This window comes from Oncorhynchus clarkii, chromosome 15 (genome assembly GCF_045791955.1).
Source record: "Oncorhynchus clarkii lewisi isolate Uvic-CL-2024 chromosome 15, UVic_Ocla_1.0, whole genome shotgun sequence".
Taxonomy (NCBI): Eukaryota; Metazoa; Chordata; class Actinopteri; order Salmoniformes; family Salmonidae; genus Oncorhynchus; species Oncorhynchus clarkii.
The window spans coordinates 17,578,381-17,599,971 of NC_092161.1; the positions used below are offsets into that span (position 1 = coordinate 17,578,381).

Below are 21,591 nucleotides of genomic sequence, written 5' to 3' on the forward strand. Positions count from 1 at the left end.
TGAGGCAGGTGGTTAGAGTGTTGGACTAGTTAACTGTAAGGTTGCAAGATTGGATCCCCCAAGCTGACAAGGTAAAAATCTGTCATTCTGCCTCGTTCCTAGGCTGTCATTGAAAGTAAGAATGTGTTCTTAACTGACTTGCCTAGTTACATGAAGATTAAATAAAGGTGTAAAAAAAAAAAAGAGGCAAAATTGGCGCCCAAAAATACAGATTTCCGATTGTTATGAAAACTTGAAATCGGTCCTAATTAATCGCCCATTCCGTTTAATTGGTCGACCTCTAGTACAGGTGCATCAAAGCGGGGACCGAGAGACTGAAAAACAGCTTCTATCTCAAGGCCATCAGACTGTTAAACAGCCATCACTAACATTGAGTGGCTGCTGCCAACATACTGACTCAACTCTAGCCACTTTAATAATGGAAACATTGATGTTATCAATTTATCAGTAGCCACTTTATATAATGCTTACATACCCTACATTACTCATCTCATATGTATATACTGTACTCTATACCATCTACTGCATCTCGCCTATGCCGCTCGGACATCACTCATTCATATATTTTTATGTACATATTCGTATTCATTCCTTTGCACTTGTGTGAATAAGGTAGTTGTTGTGAAATTGTTAGGTTATATTACTTGTTAGATATCACTGCATGGTCGGAACTAGAAGCACAAGCATTTCGCTACACTCGCATTAACATCTGCTAACCCTGTGTATGTGACAAATAAATTTGATTTGATTTAACATTGAAACGCTTACTTATGGGCCTTTCCCAACAATGCAGAGAACGAAAATAGAGAAATAATATAAAAGTAAAACACGTAGTAATAAATACACAATGAGTAATGATAACTTGCCTATATACAAGTGGTACAAATACCGAGTCGATGTGCAGGGGTACGAGGTAATTGAGGTAGATATGTACATATACTAGGAATAAAGTGACAGATAGTAGACAGTAGCAGTGTATGTGATGGGTCTAAAAGAGTTAGTGAAAAAAGGGTTAATGCATATAGTCCAGGTAGATATTTGGTTAGTTAGTTTTATTGCTTGGGGGTAGAAGCTGTTCAGGGTCCTGTTGGTTCCAGACTTGGTGCATCGGTACTGCTTGCCGTGCTGTGGCAGAGGGAACTGTCAATGACTTGGGTGGCTAGTCTTTGACAATTTTTAGGGCCTTCCTCTGACACGACTAGTATAGAGGTCCTGGATGGCAAGGAGCTCAGCCCCAACGATGTACTAGGCCGTCCGCACTACCCTCTGTAGAATCTTGTGGTCGGATGCCAAGAATTTTCCATAGCAAGCGGTGATGCAGCCAGTCAATATGCTCTCAATGGTGCAGCGGTATAACTTTTTGAGTATCTGAGGGTCTATGCAAAATCGTTTCTGTCTCCTGCGGGGGAAGAGGCATTGTCATGCCCTCTTCATGACTGTGTTGGTGTGTTTGGACCATAATAGATCCTTAGTGATGTGGAAACCGAAGAACTTAACGCTCTCTACCCACTTCACTACAGCCCTGTCGATGTGAATGGGGACGGGCTGGGCCCTCCATTTCCTGTAGTCCACGATCAGCTCCTTTGTCTTGCTGACGTTGAGAGAGAGGTTGTTGTCCTGGCACCACACTGCCAGGTCTCTGACCTCCTCCTTCTGCCCCTGAACAGGCAGTTAACCCACTGTTCCTAGGACGTCATTGAAAATAAGAATTTGTTCTTAACTGACTTGCCTAGTTAAATAAAGGTCAAATAAAAATTATAGGTTGTCTCATCGTCGTCAGTGATCAGGCCCACCAAGAGGGAGGTTTTCAGTCCCAGGATCCTTAGCTTAGTGATGAACTTAGAGGGCACTATGGCGTTGAAATCTGAGCTGTAGTCAATGAACAACATTGTCATGTACTGTAGGTGTTCCTTTTGTCCAAGTGGGAAAGGGCAGTGTGGGGTGCAATAGAGATTGCATCATCTGTAGATCTGTTGGGGCAGTATGCGAATTGCAGTGGGTCCAGGGTGTCTGGGATGATGGTATTGATGTGAGCGATGTTCAGCCTTTCAAAGCATTTCATGGCTACATATGTGAGTGCTACGGGGTGATTTCATTAAGAGAGGTTCCCTTGGTGTTCATGGGCACAGGGACTATAGTGGTCTGCTTGAAAGATGTAGGTGTAACAGACTGGGTCAGGGAGAGGTTGAAAATGTCAGTGAAGACACTTGCCAGCTGGTCATCACATTCTCTGAGTACGCGTCTTGGCAATCCGTCTGGCTCTGAGGCCTTGTTAATGTTAAGCTGTTTAAAGGTCTTACTCACATCGGCTACGGAGAGCGTGATCACACAGTCGTCCGGTGTGTGCATTTGTGCTGTGTGTGTGTAAAGCTACGAGAGCTCACATCAGAATTACACCTAGGTGGTGTAAAGAATGGAAGATCTTATGTGCCAATTCACTGTACAATTCCACCACTAAGGGGTAATGTTTACTGTATCCATATGTACTATAAACATGAAAGAAGCACATAAAATACAAGGAAAAACACACACTCAAGTTTGACATAATATATTTATTGTATAATATATACAAAGGCTCTAGATTTGTTTTAAGGTGATTAAAATGAAGGTATCAGAAATACATTGACAGGTAAGCTACTGTAGGTCCTTGATCAGTCTGAGTCCTTCCACATTCCCCATCCCACACAAACAAGAGGGTCCCCCTTTTATGGTTCATCTTCATTAGCTGGACAGGAAAGACAATGAACTCCAGGAACCTTCAATATTTCAACCATTCATATACTCAGTGCAGGAACTTTCATGTACAATAGAGAGAAGGAAACTGGTGTGAATGTTGAGCAGCATGGTTTTCTTCCCTCAGTGTCCCCCTGCTGGCTTGAAGTAGTTATGTAGCAGATGAAGGACGCTACACATACACACACTACAGCACCAGAAGTATGTGGACACCTGCTCGTCGAACGTCTCATTCCAAAATCATGGGCATTAATATGGAGTTGGTCCCCCTTTGCTGCTCTAACAGTCTCCACTCTTCTGGAAAGGCTTCCCACTAGATGTTGGAACATTGCTGCGGGGATTTGCTTCCATTCAGCCACAAGAGCCTTTGTGAGGTCGGGCACTGAGGTTGGGCAATTTGGCCTGGCTCGCAGTCGGCGTTCCAATTCATCCCAAAGGTGTTCGATGGGGTTGAGGTCAGGGCTCTGTGCAGGCCAGACAAGTTCTTCCACAACGATCTTGACAAACCATTTCTGTATGGACCTCGCTTTGTGCACGCCGGCATTGTCATGCTGAAATGGGAAAGGGCCTTCCCCAAACTGTTGGAAGCCCAGAATTGTCTAGAATGTCATTGCATGCTATAGCTTTAAGATTTCCCTTCACTAGAACTAAGGGACCTACCCCGAACCATGAAAAACAGCCCCAGACCATCATTCCTCCTCATTCCTCACCACTGCTCCAGAGTCCAAAGCCGGTGAGCTTTGCACCACTCCAGCCGATGCTTAGCATTGCACATGGTGATCGTGCAGCTGCTCAGCCATGGAAACCCATTTCATGAAGAACCCGATGAACAGTTATTGTGCTGACAAGGCTTCCAGAGGCAGGTTGGAACTCGGTAGTGAGTATTGCAACCAAGGACAGACGATTTGTTTGCACTACGCACTTCAGCGGTTCAATTCTGTGAGCTTGTGTGGCCTCCCACTTCGTGGCTGAGCCGTTGTTTCTAAATGACGTTTCCACTTCACAATAACAGCAATTACAGTTGACTGGGGCAGAAATTTCACAAACTGGCTAGTTGGAAAGATGGCATCCTATGATGGTGCCACGTTGAAAGTCACTGAGCTCTTCAGTAAGGCCATTCTACTACCAATGTTTGTCCATGGAGATTGCATGGCTGTGTACTCAACTTCATACACCTGTCAGCAACAGGTGTGGCTGAAATAGTTGAATGTTCTAATTTGAAGAGGTGTTCACATACCCACGTATATATAGTGTATCTATTAGGAGAGCAAGCACGACTGTCCATTTTACTCCCAATATATACAAATAAATTACATGTCCACACATGTACTCCTAAGCCCATGTCGCAGCCACCCCCCCCCCCCCCCCCCCAAAAAAAAAAGTTTTATACAAAAATCTGTGAAAACATGACTTTTTAAACAGGCAACAACCATACAAATGATGTTCTACATTAAAACAAACAAATGTCAATGTGTAATTGAGGACTGAGTTCCATTATGGAAGGAGACATTTCAATAGTACATTTAGGAGAGAGTCAAAGGCATTTAGTCCCATACTTCACATCAATCAGAATTCCACACGGCCTATGTGGAACTTTGTGCAAGCAATGCAAACTATTTACACTTAGCCAATCAACCCTACAGTAGGCACTTACTGTTGACAAACCATCACATTGACAAGGCTAACCAAGATGGTCTGTCAGTTGTTCTGATGCCCCCTTCATTTCATTAAGGCAGCAATGTAGAAGATACTGGTTTCTAGGCAGGAATGGTTTGTTGTAAAGGAATAGTTGAGGTCAATCTACTCCATACACAAAAATATAATACATTTTTCAGTATTATATTTCATTTTTCACTGCCCTAGGGTTATTATTGATTGGATAACTATCTACTATTTATGTTTAGATTTTTTTTTTAAATTCCTTTTGAGGTGGGCACTGTACGGAACACCGGAAGAACTATCACTGTGAATCATTGTAGTTTGTGTGTGAAATAATCCTGTAAGGGATGGGTTGCCAAATTGTGTTGACACAAAAATGAAATGTCATTAATATCCACAGAGTGTACAAGACATTAGGAACACCTTTAATATTGAGTTGCACCCCCTTTTGCCCTCAGAACAGCCTCAACTTGTCAGGGCATAGACTCTACAGGGAGTCAAAAGCGTTCCACACGGATGCTGGCCCATGTTGACGCCAATGCGGTCCACAATTGTGTCCTTTGGGTGGTGGACCATTCTTGATACACAAGGGAAACTGTTGAACGTGAAACCCAGCAGCGTTGCAGTTCTTGACACACTAACCGGTGCGTCTGGCACTTACTACCATACCCCGTTCAAAGGCACTTAAATATCGTCTTGCCCATTCACCCTCTGAATAGCACACATACACAAGCCATGTCTCAAGGCTTAAAAATCCTTCTTTTACCCATCTCCTCCCCTTCATATACACTGACTGAAGTGGATTTAACAAGTGACTTCAATAATGGATCATAGCCTTTACCTGGATTCACCTGGTCAGTCCATGTCATGGAAAGAGCACGTGTTCCTAATGTTTTGTACACTGTGTACATCCCTATTCACAGCATAGAAATAGTTTAAATAGAAATGCCTATAAGAAGTCATTTTATCCTGAGGTGGGACAAACACCATGACAAAAACACAATTTATATTAATTTGAATATTAGATAATCTCTTACAATCATTTAGAAAACAAAACCCTTGTTTACAAATTGCACCGTAGAAAATGTAGGTTCTTAGTGCACTGGAACAGTATGTTGATTTACGAACAAAAAAACTATTTTGAGAACAGTGCTGAATGCTGATCAGTAGAAAGGCAGGGAAATAGCACTTGTCTACACATGTGTAAATTTGATGCAAATTCAAACCAACAAGAAAGAGAAACCATCATCTACAAACACTCCCACTTCTGTACCCTGTCAACAGACAGACTGGTGTGAGTGTGTATAGAAAACAAATAACACCAACAAATGCCATTATTATGTACCCTTTTGTAACAATCACTCTCAATCCTAATCTCTCCTTCTCTTAAATCCATTTACTGTGCATATCTCAAATCATGCTCAGTCAATCATGAGTAGAAAATTATCATTCATTGGTCCGATTTTCAGCTTGAAAAAAATTAAGTAAAATAATCAGCTTTGGTTCATTCACGCTTCTCTAGCCCCTTTCTGCTTTAAATGAGCAAATCTTATTCACTTAAGTCAGATGGCCAGTTCATATATAATATGCTTGATATGAGAAAACGCTCTCTTTTGATTGAATTGCCTCAAACAAACAAACATGGAAAAAGGGATTAAACTAAAGAAAGTACTCCGTGCTATTGAAGGAGTAATACTGGAATCTGTAGTTCTCTTAGAAGCCACCAGGTGGGCACATAAGGTCTCTCTCTATACGAGGTCCATAGATATGCAGAGCAATATCCATGTATGTAAATCTATGGCTCTGGCCACACCCTTATCAACAGAGGAACGTTAAGTGCTAATATATTGGAAAATTTTTACATTCCCTCCATTAGATAAATCTTGTTTTAGACATTTCAGGAAGGAGGGCTAAAAATAAATCCGTGCAAGAAGATGGAATGTATAACCACATTGACCAAAATGGAGAGTAGACCAAACATTCAATGGCATGTAATTGATGGAAGTAGGCGATTAAATCCAACTGCAATGAATCCTTAAAAGTATATCTGGTGGTCACCGTAGCGTTTTGAAATCATTTTTGATTGTTACACATCAACCACTTTCATTTCCAGTCAGGCAGGTGTTTGGAAGTGTTTGTCCCTACATGAGTCCACAGCAGGGCTCCTTGGTGTTGTTGGAGGTGTCCTCCTCTGGGGCTTGTAGTTTGAGCAGGGGCGGGTCCCCGCTGGCTGGGGTGAAGTACACAGTGCTGGGGGAGGCCACCTCTGTGCTGGGTGTCTCCTGGGCAGCTCCGGACGGGGTCCCATCCTGCAGAGGGGCGGGAGAAGGGGGCATCTCCTCTGGAGGGGGTGGGGCTGGGTACTTGTTGAGCTTGGCTGCGGCCCGCTGGCGTTTCAGGTCCGCTAGTGTCTGGTGGGATTTCTCCCGGGTCATGCTGTCCCCTGCCTCCCCGGTCCCTGAGGCAGGGCTCAGCTGGTAAGAGGCGCTGCGGTCCATCCGGCCTCCGCTCCACTGCTCCCCTGGGACTGACGCCGACAGGGCCAGGGGAATCCCACCGTTCCCCAGATTGAACTTCCTCTCCCCTCCCTCGTCATCCTCCCCCCTCGACATGGCACCTGCAGCCTGAGAGAGCCAGCGCAAGAGAGTTAATATGACACAATCACCTATCAACTCTGAACCATATCATCTATTCTCAGTGTTAATTGAACATGGTAGCAGTTTGTCCTGGTGTTGTTGCTATGACAGGAGTATTACAGTACCACTCACCATGGCAACATGCTGGTGGAGCTCGTTGTCAGTCTGTCTGTCCTCGTCGTCGTCCTGCGGCTCGGCTTGCCGGCCTCTCTCCTGCCACACCATGGCCTCCTTGTGGTGCTCCCGCCGGTACAGGCTGGAACGCTCGTTGATGCTCACACGCCGCACCACCTTACTGCTCAGACAGGGGGCGACAGAGAGAGATACTGTAGATACAGCTACAAGCTGGAGAGAGTGACCGTAGCTTGAGGGTTTTACATGTGTCTAAACAAAACCATTATCCTATCCCCTCAATTCTTGAACTAATCCTCTCTCTTGTCCCCCCCCTCACCCTCTGCTGCCAGTGCTGGAGACTCGTCTCTGCAAGGTGCCCTTGTGTCGGTCCCGACTCTTCATGATGGCATCGTGTTTGTGCTTCAGCTCCATCAGCTTGGCTCTCACCTCCTCGTCCGCACACACATCTGCCACGGACAGAAAACACAACAGGATCAGGACATGTCATCCCCATTCAGGATTTCAGTCCCTCTGAAACACGTTTATGCTGTGTCTGGACAACAATTATCTACCAAGACAACAGTAAGTTAATCTATACTGTCATTGCCCTTCACATCTACACAGTCTCTGAGGGGGTTGATAGTTGTGTTCTTACCCAGTGGCGTCTCTTCCAGAACGGACTTGGTGTTGAGACTGGCCCCATGAGCCACCAGCAGCTCCACCATCTGGACCTGGGGAAACAAGACACACCAGCATGTTCAGGTTTGTCAGGCAATACAGCCATTTAGCATAGCATGGCATATTTGACATTTTAGTCATTTAGAGGACGCTCTTATCCTGAACAGGAGCAATTAGGGTTAAGTGCCTTGCTCAAGGGCACATCAACATATTTTTCACCTAGTCAGCTCGGGGATTCAAACCAGCAACCTTTCGGTTACTGGCCCAATGCTCTTAACCGCTAGGCTACCTGCCGCCCATAGCATGACAGTTGAGAAAGGGGGACGTAGCTTCTTTCTAAACTGTTCTGAGTGCGGCACTACTGACCTGTCCCCAGCAGGAGGCGGCATGGAGTGGTGTCCAGCCGTCTGTGTCCTTCTCCTCCACTTTGGCCTGGTGCTCCAACAACAGCTCCCCTACCAACAGGTAGCCGTTAGCCGCCGCTAAGTGCAGCTGGATGTGAAGTGAGACAGAGGACAGATTGTTACACGGTCAACCTTTTATACCAGTGGTGAGGTGAATCTATGGATTATAATATGAGACTAGAAGTTCAAACCTTAGTGCTGTTTGTAAGTAATGTAACAGTTATTCCCAGCCAAGTGTGTTTTCAGGTGTATTTTAAGGTTTACAGGGGGGGTATTCAAAATCCTACCCTACAAGGTCCAGAGTACTTCTGGTTTTATCTGATAATTAATTGCACCCACCTGTTGTCCCAGGTCTAAAATCAGTCCCTGATTAGAGGGGAAGATAAACAGATTAGTGTCTCACCAGTGTGGCCCCATTGTCATCCTGAGCGTTCAGGTCCGCACCACTCTGGACCAGCGCTCGAAGGTCCGTCAGCATCTCCATCTCCTTAGCCCCACGACACTGGTTTATACGGTCCTGGGTTATACCTGCACAGGAAGTCAACACAAGACCATTTGACTAGGACCGATTTTTAGTAAGGGTCATGGTGGGGATCGCAACTGGGAAGAGAAGGGCTAGGTAGCTAAGGATGAAGGCTCAAGGCTGTAGTCATGGCATGAGAATGATTGGGAGTAGTTGGGAATGCAAATAGAGGATAAGGTTGTGGAGAAGGAGAGGATGTCGAGTTGGGTTCTGACCCTGCTCTGCCATGACCATCTCTAGCAGCTCCAGCGTGGCCTCGTCCTCACAAAGGTCATAGGGCATGTTGCCATCAGCGTTGACCGCCAGCATCTCTGCACCACTGGACACAGACAAGGAGAACGTTACATCAGGAGACAGGGACTCATTATACCAGTGGCACATGCATCACCATCACATGTAGCTGCAGTACAGTATATTCACTGACACACAGTGGTAATTTACTGTAGTAAATGATAAGGATGTCCTAGAATTGTAACCATATGTTTATATGATACGATAGTGCCTATGAAGAAAGGCTAAGAATAGATTTTGGGGAAGTTCAACCAGAGGGCCGTGTCCAAACTCATACTTAGTTACTCAAACTTATTTTTCCAAGTCTAAGTAAAGTAGTACATTGTAACTGTGTGTACATTTCTGTGACCAGCAGTACAGCGAGAGAGTGTGTCACATTGAAGGGTTTCTAAATGTGACTCACGACTGCACCAGGAGCTGCACCAGGGCTGTGTGTCCACAGGTGGCAGCAGCGTGGAGCGGCGTCCACAGCTCACTGTCACAGGCGTTCACACTGGCCCCGGCGTCCAACAGACACTGTACCAGCTCCACAAAGTCATCAATGCAGCACTGCAGGGGGGGCAGACAGACAGACAAACCAATGAATACATGCTCACCTACAGTGTTCTACCATCAGTAAGTCAACTGCAGTGTAAGCTGAATTTGCATAGGCCCAGGCCTCCAGTCGTTTACTAAGTAAAACACATTCACTTTTTTCAAAGGGAAGAAATAATTATAGATAGTACTTACAAAGAGAACACTGTTCTCTCTAGTGACACTCATGTGTTGACAGTGTGTGTTAATGTGTATATGTAGGGTCTGTGTCATTTTGACTTAGAAAGAGAGCAGTGTTGTTTCTTGGTGGTGTTCGTAGAACTTTCCAAACAACACAGCAGTGCTATGAAGGGAAGCATAACTAAACTTATCCTCCCCAATGGTCTAGGAATGTAAGCAAGAGCCTTGGTCCTGAGCAGCAGTTACATGTCTAGCCCTAGAAGCAATGTGAAAACGCTCTACAGTGTTTACATAAACTGCGATGTTAGTTAGACAAAACAGACAGATAGACACAACAGACAGTACTTACAGTTCTGAGAGCTGACAACACAAAACAATGCACACACAGGCTGACCTGTTGGTGTGGGTGGTCACAACTGTCTGTACCTGGTGTGTGTGTGTGTGCGAGTGTGTGTGTATATGTTTGAGAGTATGTGTTTAAGAGTATGTTTGAGTGTGTGTGTGTGTGTGCACACCTGGTGCAGGGCAGTGAGTCCGTCCTCGTTGTACAGATCTGGACTGACTCCACCGTTCAGCAGCTCCCTGACTGCAGAGAAACACAATCACAACAGCGTGGCCGTTACTCACTAAGCTATGCTACGAATCCTAACTTCAGATAGCCTCTGCTCTTGTAATGCAGGCAAAAGTTAGTTACGAGTGACCACTATAATTAACCATAATCATGTGTGGAAACAATAGCACCATTGAAACCAAATGCCTGGTCTGACAAGTTTAGAAGTATGACGCGTCTCACAAAAAAATATGCATGAATCATTTCCTATACACAAGTACAACTTTTAACAATTTCCATTGAAAATTTTACAAAAACATATTTACTTGAGGAACAGTGCCGATGCAAAGTTAGTTAACAGAATGACTGCACAAACAGTCATTCTGTTAACAATCATTGTTTTTTGTTTAACATACATTTTAAAGTGAAAAATCAAAGTCTCAGCATCACTGTTATTGTGGAATTGCCCTTGTGTTTATAGAGTAGTTGTACTGTGTAATTCATGCTAGCCTACTTGGAAGAACAGCAACCATAACAACAACAACAGTGAGGGTTATTTAAGGCCCTAGGAGGTGTGCTATATGGCCAATATACCACAGCTAAAGGTTGTTCTTAATCACGACGCAAAGCAGAGTGCCTGGACACAGACCTTAGCCGTGGTATATTGGCCATATATCACAAACCCCCGAGGTGCCTTATTGCTATTATAAACTGGTTATTAGAGCAGTAGAAATACATGTTGTCATACCTGTGGAATACGGTCTGATATACCACGGCTTTCAGCCAATCAGCATTCAGGGCTGGGATAACCTCTATGGATGGTTTCCCAGACATGGATTATCCTAAGCTTAGTCCAGGTCTAAAACACACTTTTAATAGTGAATCTCCATTGAGCATGTTTTTTATTCCAGGACTAGTCTTTATCTGTGTCCGGGAAACCAGCCCATAGTGGTGACTCACCTTCCTCCAGGTCATTGCGGGCTGCAGCCTCCAGCAGGGTGATGTTGTTGGGGAAGACCACCCTGCGCGTGCGCCCCTTGTTCTTGTCCACTTTCTGTCCGGCCTTGCCCCCGCCACGGGCCGTATCCTTGTCCATCTGGGCCCAGCCCTTCAGCTGCTGGGCGCGCCGCTTCTGGGCGTGCTTCAGGCGCTCCGTGGCACTCAGACGCCCAACCGTGGCCATCTCACCGAGCAGCTCGCCGTGCTCCGCCATGCCACACCACCGCCCACCTCAGACTTCCTACACCTCCCGTTTCACTGTTCTGATCTGGTTCTGGGTTTTATCAGTTGAAAGTGAACACAAAAATAATCAAAGCTGCTGGAAGGTCAGGTGGCAGACATCTCCACGGTGTAAAGGTCCAAGTCGGTATTCTTTGTGTGAGTAACAGAGAATCAATTTCTCTTCCATGGGCCTATATGCTTTAAAGACTATGCATGGAAATTCAAGACCTGAGAACCAACTGGTTCTTACTCTATATCTTTATGGAACATCTCCTGCTGGAACAGATCCATCCAGATTACTGAACCACATCTCTGTCCTTAAATCCTGTGTTCCTTCCTGTATTCCTCTGGGTTGGAGGGAGGGGGACCGAAACAGTGACACTACTTCACCTCTGCCCCCGTCAGTGCCAGCAATGCAACCATTGATGGTTAGGCCTACACTCTCTGGGAAGTGGACCCAACACACAAGTCCCCGGGTGGGAGTCCATACTGAGAGCTGTGGTGCAAACCTTGAAGTGAAGTGGTTACTTAGAGTACAAACTCAGCATCTAAGAGGAACCAGGTCACATTGTTCAATGTGATAATAAAATATAAACAGAGATTTGGACTAATACTGCATAGAGCTTGTTTTTAGAGTGCAGTAGTATGAGAGAATGTAAGGGCAGGGGTTGGTCAGAGGTGGGGGATGCATGGGGATTGCATCACTTCTAGTCCTGTAATAGGCCACTGCAGGTGGTGCTTCGGGAACCAGGAAGAGTCAGGCATCAAAGCGTCTCAAGAATCCATTGTGCTTCTTAGAATACAGAACATTCTACTCCCTCCCCTGACACCTGCAAACAGAAAGAGAAAGGGGGATACCTAGAACAACAATGCATTCAACTGAAAATGTGTCTTCTGCATTTAACCCAACCCCTCTGAATCAGAGAGGTGCGGGGGGCTGCCATAATCAACATCCACGCCATCGGGTGGAACAGTGGGTTAACGGCCTTGCTCAGGGGCAGAACGACAGATGATTTTCTACCTTGACAGCTTGGGGATTCGATCCAGCAACCTTTCGTTTAGTGGCCCAACGCTCTTACCCGCCAGGCTACCTGACAGAGGGAGAGAGTGTGTGTGAGTGTGATATTCAGAGAGAGAGAGAGAGCCCTGTTACAGTAATGTACACAACCTGCCCTCCTAAGCATGTTATCTGGAAGCTGTACGCTCCTTATCCTCCACTCCCACTACTCTATCCCAGGGAAACCGGAGATGGGACGCCTTTCATTAATGATTGACACCCTGCCTGCCCTGCGTATGCCCCCTCAACTTCAGCACAGCACGCTCTGTGGTTGGTTAGTGTAAGAGAACAGATCAGGAAGGGATTCTGTAGGGTGTTAATTAGTCAGGCGGTAGTACTAGTAACTAGACAATGGTTTGGGTGCTAAGTGCTAGGCTAGCAGTGGCCCTCCTGGCTGTCACCAAGCCCTCTGTCCCTCCCTTCCCATTTATCCAGGTAAGTAACATCTCACACCAGCCGCTCTTTCCAGGCACCTCATCCATTATTTAGCCTGGCCTGTGAGTCGCTGAGAGGAAGGTCAACTAGACGCACTCAGGGAGATAGAGGGAGCAGTTGCTTACAGGCAGGCCCAGCTTAGACGGAGACCACTCAAGTCACAGAGGCCTAACAGAGGGGGCCAGGTCTGGGACTGGAAAAAGACATCAAATATCTTGTAACATAGACAGGAAAGATGGCATCACAAACACATGGCACTTTTGGCTACATTCAAGTATACCTATGGTGAAACTACAGAGACCACTGTGTTGTGACCTTACTGCAGCCTACAGCAGTGGTAATCAATGTCGGGGTCGCGACGAACTGCAGTGGGGTCGCCAACATTTAAAACAAATTAATGAGACAATATACAATCGTTAATGAGAAAGAATTAGAAAAATGAATTGATTTCTTTTCATTTTGATAAGAAATTAACATGTAATGAATTTAAGTTTATTTGTTGAATTAAAAAGTGTCCCCCACTGAAAAAGTTGGAAAACAACTGGCCTACAGCATAATCTTTTCATAATTGTCATTCCAAGTCTTGAATGAATAGACCTGCTTTAGGGACACTTCTGTCACTATGGCTTCAAACTATATTTAGGATGACCTTTCCTTTGTCAGTGCCCAGACCACAATGTAAGGATTTCCTTGGATTCAAATCAGAATGTTTATCCTACACACCCGCACACACTAACAAAGTGGCACAGAGTATACCGGTATTCCTATTAAAATATAATGAGGCCCTACTGCAATATAGAGGCCAGGGCCACACCTTGCTTGATCCTCAATCACAGAGAACTGAACTTTGTTCCTAAACAAGACCTAGCTACAGAGACACCAAGCAGCCATAAACAGACAGACACCTGCTGCTGACACACAGGTTGTCGATGTCTAGTGTGTTCACACTCCACGGAACAGCTTGTAATCAGTGCACAGTAAGAAACCGGAGGGATGGTGCCCGGTTTCCACTACAGTAAACACAGAAAGAGAATAATCCTTATTTACAGACTCTTAAAGTGATGCTCTAGAACTTTGTATAATTTTAGCCAGTAGTGTTGAAAGTGGTGCTCACGAGCCAAAATGGGTACTCGTTTTTTGTGTACCACATCATCTAATTGTGTACTACGTCATCCATTTTGTATGATATGTTACAAATCCGATTTGTACAATATGTTACGAATTTGTTGTGCTTAAGATCCCAGACTCCATCTTTAAAGATGGAATCTGCAGTAGGTGCTGCCCCACCACCGTTGTTTTTGCTGCTGCATTATGGTAAAAAAAAATATATATATTTAAATGGTGCTCTGCTATCAAGAGTGCAATGAAAAAAGTGTTGTTTTCAGTAACTTCTTTGTTGTTGTAATATCACAAATGGACGTGACAATTTCAGCATTAAGGATTCCAGCTTTAAGGAGATTTGAGAAGAAGATCCCCACAATCCCTTTAGGATCAGCACAGAAGAACTAAACACTTCAGGTAAATCATATCGCTTAAAATAAAAAAAGAGCACAAATGAGCACGTGACATCTTATTCAACACCACCAATAGCCAATAGCTAGGCCTATATTTTAATGTACTTCTCTCATCAGAATGTAACAAAAGGGATGAAGTGATGAAGACACAGAGAACTACTGGTCTGTATGCGTTTGTCCTCTGAATCACAGATCATTGGCCGACCTCACTTGGAACACACAACTCCATGGGACTCAGGGACATAATAGCTTTCTATGCATGTCTGTGTTGAAAAGTCGTGAGCCTGTTCAGTTGCAGTGTGTTCAGAAGTGATATGTGATGTCGTAGCAGTAGGCTACATCTTTGTACGTAAAGATGGCTTAATCACAAAACCTGTAACTTCCGCTTCCTGCCTAATCAATCTCATTGTCTTTGGTTGACAGTCTTCCCAGTAATGCTGTCAATCACCAAGGATATAAACACCACCACTATATCTTAAGACCATTAGTGACCATGAAACCTAGCCTATTTAAAATCACACTTGAACAATGGCAATGAAACCTACAAAAAGGGTCTCCTTTCACCCTGAATAGCCAGTAGAATACACCTAGATCTCAACTTATGATAACAATAAAAAAAGAGATCATGCTCATATTTCTGGGAATATACTGTGCCTGGTGTCTCAAAGGTCATTTTGAAAGTGATAGCTGAATTACATAACCAAACATCGTAATGAACTCCGGGCTCTGCCTGGGGTCAGGAAACATGTTGGCGCCTATGGATCAACTTATGACCCTTTGTGTACACAAGGTTGAGGCGGATGGAAGACATCCTTTATAGAGCGAGTCACAGAGTGAGTTTAAGGCCGGAAGGACATCCTTGCCCGTCTGTTGCAGTTCAAATGCGAAACATAAAGCACACCAAGTCACAGCCAGTCAGTCGAACAGCGAGTAAGTCTGGAACAGAAGCAGATCAGTATGTGTACTTTAGCCCAGCACAGACTGGCACAGTGGCCCACAGCGAGGTTTAGCACAATAACAGCCACTGTGCCTCCTCAACTCAGAGAACCTCTCTACCCTGTAAAGGCATCCACATGCTTCCCACCTGAAACAGTTCGGTAGAGTTTGTGCATATATTATGACAACATTTTGTTATGTTTTTGTTTTGGACTTTGGTGAGGGTTTCTTCGGCTGTTCTGGCACACAAAACTAATTCTGGAGGCAAGCCGAAGTTCGGAGCTGAAGTCTACGCCCCTTCGTCGGTGATTGGTCAACAGCAGCGATTCTTCAATAAAGTCTGTTGTCATTCAACGAGAGATTACTTGTTTTCATGCACATTTTTTCATTGACAAATACTGCACCAAACATCTTTGTTAGATGTAAAATCTCTTTAGTAAAAACGTCAAAAATAATGTCATTTCTTGAGTCATCCTATTTTGACTGACACTTCACAGCCAGTTGGCTCTGTTCTGTGAAGGGAGTATCTCGTACAACGCTGTTGTACGAGATCTTCAGTTCCTTGGCAATTTCTCACATGGAGTAGCCTTAATTTCTCAGAACAAGAACAGACTGACGACTTTCAGAAGAAAGTTATTTGTTTCTAGCCATTTGTAGCCTGTAATCGAACCCACAAATCCTGATGCTCCAGATACTCAACAAGTCTAAAAGGCAAGTTTTATTGTTTCTTTAAAATCATCAAAACAGTTTTCAGCTGTGCTAACATAAATTGCAAAAGTGTTTTCTAATGATCAATTAGCCTTTTAAAATGATAAACTTGAATTAGCTAACACAAAGTGCCATTAGAACACAGGAGTGATGGTTGCTGATAATGGGCCTCTGTACACCTATGTAGATATTCCATTAAAAATCAGCCACTTCCAGCTACAATATCCATTTACAACAATAACAATGTCTACACTGTATTTCTGATCAATTTGATGTTATTTTAATGGACCAAAAAAATTTGCTTTTCTTTCAAAAACAAGGACATTTCTAAGTGACCCCAAACTTTTGAATGGTAGTGTGTATGTATGTATGTAAACACACACACACATACAGCCGTTGTCGGGTTATGAGTGAAGTAGGCAATTTAACATAGAAGTAACGGGAGTACCCTACCTCGCCGTGTGTATATGCTGCCTCTCGGCTACAGTTAATTCTAAGCCGAACTTTACCGCAATCATGACTAGGTTGATTTGTGGAAATAAAAGTAGAGGCTTTGTCAACCATAAATACCTTTCATATATAAAGAAAAGTCTGCAAAAAGTTGGCGGGATGCTGAATTTGGCAGAAAAAAACACCTTGGTGTTTAGTGTGGGTGATGGCTGAGTGGCTATTAATACAGTCGATAGAGGAGGGAAGATTAAATCAGGGATCATTTACTGGTAGACTGGGAGGGACGCTCTCTCCTCTATCTCAGTTCATTTAGGCAACTGGGCATATTTCAATAGATAGTAAAACCTACTGTACTCTGGCAGCAATCAGATTACAGTTTATCATACATTTTTTTATGGGCATACCACTTGGTAGGCCTACTGAACTTTTCACAATGTCACCCTAACCATACCCAATATAGGGAAAAAGATATAAATGCAACATGTAAAGTGTTGGTCCCTTTTCTCATGAGCTGAAATTAAAGGTCCCATAAATGTTCCACACACACAAAAAGCGTATTTCTCTCAAATGTTGTGTACAAATTTGTTTGCATCCCTGTTAGTGAGCATTTCTCCTTTGACAAGATAATCCATCCACCCGACAGGCACGGCATATCAAGAAGCTGATTAAAAAGCATTATCATTACACAGGTGCACCTTGTGCTCAGGACAATAAAAGGCCACTCTAAAATGTGCAGTTTTGTCAAACAACACAATGCCACAGATGTCTCAAGTTGAGGAAGTGTGCAATTGGCATGCTGACTGCAAAAATGTCCAACAGAGCAGATGTAAGAGAATGTAATGTTAATTTCTCCACCATAAGCCACCTACAACGTCCTTTTAGAGAATTTGGCTGTACGTCAAACTGGCCTCACAACCGCATACCACATGGTGTGTGTGTGTGTGGGGGGGGGGGGGGGGGGTAGGAGTATTTTTGTCTGTAATAAAGCCCTTTTGTGGGTAAAAACTCTTTCTGACTGTCTGGACATGGCTCCCAAGTGGATTGGGCCTATGCCCTCCCAGGACCACCCATGGCTGCCCAGTCATGCGAAATCCATAGATTATGGCCTAATGATTTTATTTCAATTGACTTATTTCCTTCTATGAAGTGTAGCTTAGTAACATCTTTTAAATTGTTGCATGTTGTGTTTATATTTTTCTTCAGTATATTAAAAGCTGGATAGGAATGTTATTTTTCAGGTTGGGCATGCACCACACAGAACGCACTGCAACTGCCTCTGCAACGCAATGCTTCAAGGCAAACACAGCGTTACATTGGAAATGAATGTACTTCTGGTGTACCAAAATGCATTGACGCATTTCTCTGATATCAAATTATATTTCAACAAAATAATGTTGCAGGAATGCTAATCTTATTGGTTTCTAACATAAACATTTTCAGAACAATCTGAGATGGTGGGTGTCAATCCTCTTTCTGGTGATTTTTGAGGTGGAACGACCCAGGTTATCGGCTTCTGGGCACCTGCGTTCTTCATGTATCATCGGTGTACTTTGAGTTTGGTCGGTAAATGCTTGAAACTGTTTACAGGAGAGCCACCATCAATGAGTCATTGACTCAGTTTGGGCAGGGAGGGCCGATGGTTCTGTGGAACAAATCACTCAGTGACTGGCCCTCACACATTCATATGTGTTTGGTGTGGTTTAGTCCCCAAGTGAAAAAGCAAATGACTTAATTTGCCTACAAATCATAAAACACATTTGTGCATAAATGAGTTACAGTTTAAGGCCTACAGAGGAAGGTTTTCAGAAGGACTGTTATAGGGCAAACAAAGGGATTACTTCATAACCAATAGGCCTAAGTATTTGGTTTATGACAAAGTCAATGTCAAAATATGTCTGAGATCTGATTAAAGCAGCGTTATAGGCGATAAGATTAAATAAAGAAACATAGCCTAAGTTGATAGTGCTACAGTCAGAATGATAGGCCTAGTTGAACATACCTATAGGCTACATTTAGGCCTAAATTGTATTTCTGTTCCATCAGAGGACAGAAAGAACCAACCTTGCCTGACAACTCAAACTGAATTCTTCCGCTGCTCTAGCGTTCTCAAATACTTCACTCTGAGACTGCCATCATTGAAGTCATTAGTGGTGAAGTCAAAATGAGGGGTGTTGTACAAAACAAAGCCATCAGCGATTGGAACATCTTTAACCAATCAGAGTATCAAAGCCAATGAAGAATTCTCAAAACCCTGCTATACCCACGTGTGTTCTGGCTCTGGCCCAACCCATTGGTTTCTGGGACCAATCTTCCATTCTAGAAATCATCAGGGAGGTTCATCCAGAATCATTGGGCATGGTGTAGCATTTGGGCGTAGTGTTTTGCCAGAGAAAAGAGTTTGGGTAGCCAGGCAAGAACCAACCCCATGTACACTGTGTCTATGGCTTGTGGCTTTCATGTAGGCTAACAATGCTGAATCAATGGTTGGTGTTATGGAATGATCCTGCCACTTGAACCACTGCCCAGTGGTCTAATCTCCTGTTCAATATTCCTAAAGGCTTTTTTTTCCCATCCCCAGCTTCAATGTGCAATTGGTTTAATGTGCAATTAAAAAGACAAAGCTGAGGAAGAGAGAGATCATTAGGCTATATAGTAGTTAGAGATGGATCAATGACAGCCAGGTTAGTAAAGGCTATACTGTCTGGCTCCTTTGAAGAATGGACATTGTTCCCAATGGTTAGGCCTATATTGATTAAGGCAGGGAAAATAGGAGCTAGTATTGTTTATTCAATAGTTGGATAAGACTTGATTAAGTAGGGGTCTCTTTCCTTTCTGTATGAAAACTGTGCTGCTCAGATAAAAGACCTTAAAAACCTTACCCTCGTTCAAAAGAGTCAGCCACTGAGCAAGAGCAGAAGTTTACATAAGCCAGTGTGTGTGCCATGTCACAATGTGGCCTAGGATATTGTGTTCTCAGATCTCCAGAATCTGAGATAGCATACAATTGTGAGTGCAGCAGCATTGTGTGCGTGCTACTCAAATAAATGTACTAGTTGTAACTAGGTCTGTGACGATTGTGGAATTTGGGGTAATGATTAATTGTCATGCAAATGGCCAAGGTTATTGTCATAATTGTTATTTTTGTTGACGTTTTTTTGTTGTTGCTTGCAATGCATCTCTGACAAATAGCTACGAGAAACCTAATTAATACAACACCGCTTTGGTGACGCCCCGGTCTAAAAAACAAATGGTTTTGACTGCTTGGAACTTTTTTAAATTAAGCTGTTCTGCTCGTAAAATGACTACGAACTTGACCAACTTCATGTAAAAATTTAAAACTGCTATTGGATAAATTATATCTACTTGAATATAATGTTGATCCACCCCCCACCCTTCTCCTAAAATTAATATGTATTAAGACATTTTTTTTTATCCACGGTCATTGTCCATAATTGTCTGTTATACGATTAATTGTGCCAGCCGTAGTTGTAACTTTTAGATATCTCTAAGCACAATAAGAAATGTGACCTGCTTGCTTCCTCTCTTTCCTAGAAAGATTCTTAATGAAAACAAATAAAATGGAAGTAACCAAATAAATGTAACACGGACCTTAGTGAAGGGACTGCCGCCATAAGAATGAGAAAGGCACTTAGCATCTTAAAGCATTGGCATTCTTATAACATAAACTCTGTGGTTGCTATCCTGTTGGTCCTGGACACACACAAAAAACACTAACATACAACTCATAAAGTCAGACTATGCAGAAGAATGCATGGCCAAATTCCACCACACAGCTCATAAGTGGCTAAACTCAGAATAAAGACTTACATTTCTATTTGAAAGTAAGGTATTACATGTATGCATCGATCTAGGCTTCTTTACCTGGTACCTAGTGAGCAAAACAACAGTTCTGCACCATATTGATTCACAACACTGAATCATGAGCTATTAAAAAATGACCTACTGAAAAATGCAAGTAAACTGTTTCATGAATTGAACATGTTAACAACAGTCTACAATCATCTAAGAAGTTGTCCACCAAAAATAACAGGAGATATTGCAGTGGTCTTAAGGGATAGGTCCATTCTATTAATTAAGTTTAAATGATTGAAATGCCAGCTACCCTGTTTTCAAGAGAATGCCGTGTCTCAAACAATGATTTTATATAATGGTTTATATACATCATTGTTCTCAACCGATGTGTCTGATGACAGACCAATACATTAAAAGCCTTAAATAGTAAGCAAATTCTGCTTCACTGGGTAGATGTTAGCAGATTACTAGCACTCTACAGCTAGGTAACACAGGCGAACTAGCTAGGATGCTTGCTGCCTGGTTTCACTGAATGCGAGTAATTCAGTCAAAAATAGACTATATTATATTCCGGTCACATAACTCTGTAGCTAGCTGCTGAATAAGTTGTGTGACCATAAACAACTATTTTTCTAATATCGCTTATCATAACCTTCTAACATCCAACATGCCCGCTCTATCCGTGACAGCAATCTGTTAGTCATTAACATTTTGTAATGCCAATTAATTAGCAACACAGTAGCATCCACGCTAGCCTGCTAACATTAGTTTACACAGCTCACTTACCCGTCCTCATTCAGCCCCGGTAAAAGTTTGCTTTGGGTAACTCAAATGTCAACCTTCAAATGTACTGGAGATTAAAAACAAGACTTGTTGCTTACCTGTGAAGTTAATTCAGTCTGACAGCAGCACAAACTCGTATCCGTGTTCTCAGCCCGACTGAACCCGATCAGCTGTTCTGTCCCCAATCCTCCGGGGAAATGCTTTTCCATAACAACCACTGTGCTGTCATCGAAAGGTGCCCACTAGAGGGAAACATTGCTCAGAGCAAACTCTAGAAATGTAAATGCTGTAAACCGAGTGCAATGTTTACTATGGGACGTAACTGTAATGTATAATGACTCTCACCAAACTATTTGACAACAAAATCCTACG

The 21,591-nt window shown here is 43.4% G+C and overlaps 1 protein-coding gene across 1 annotated transcript; it reads right to left on the reverse strand.

Moving 5' to 3' along the window:
- Positions 1-4,858: 4,858 nt before the first annotated feature.
- On the reverse strand, positions 4,859-11,743 carry LOC139366721 (protein phosphatase 1 regulatory subunit 16A-like). Its single transcript, XM_071104411.1, has 10 exons — positions 11,263-11,743; positions 10,268-10,338; positions 9,442-9,587; positions 8,963-9,066; positions 8,628-8,752; positions 8,187-8,312; positions 7,798-7,873; positions 7,480-7,609; positions 7,149-7,323; positions 4,859-7,016 (listed from the first exon to the last, which is right to left on the reverse strand). The coding sequence occupies exons 1-10, from the start codon at positions 11,513-11,515 to the stop codon at positions 6,534-6,536; spliced, it is 1,689 nt and encodes a 562-aa protein (XP_070960512.1). The 5' UTR covers positions 11,516-11,743; the 3' UTR covers positions 4,859-6,533.
- Positions 11,744-21,591: the final 9,848 nt, after the last annotated feature.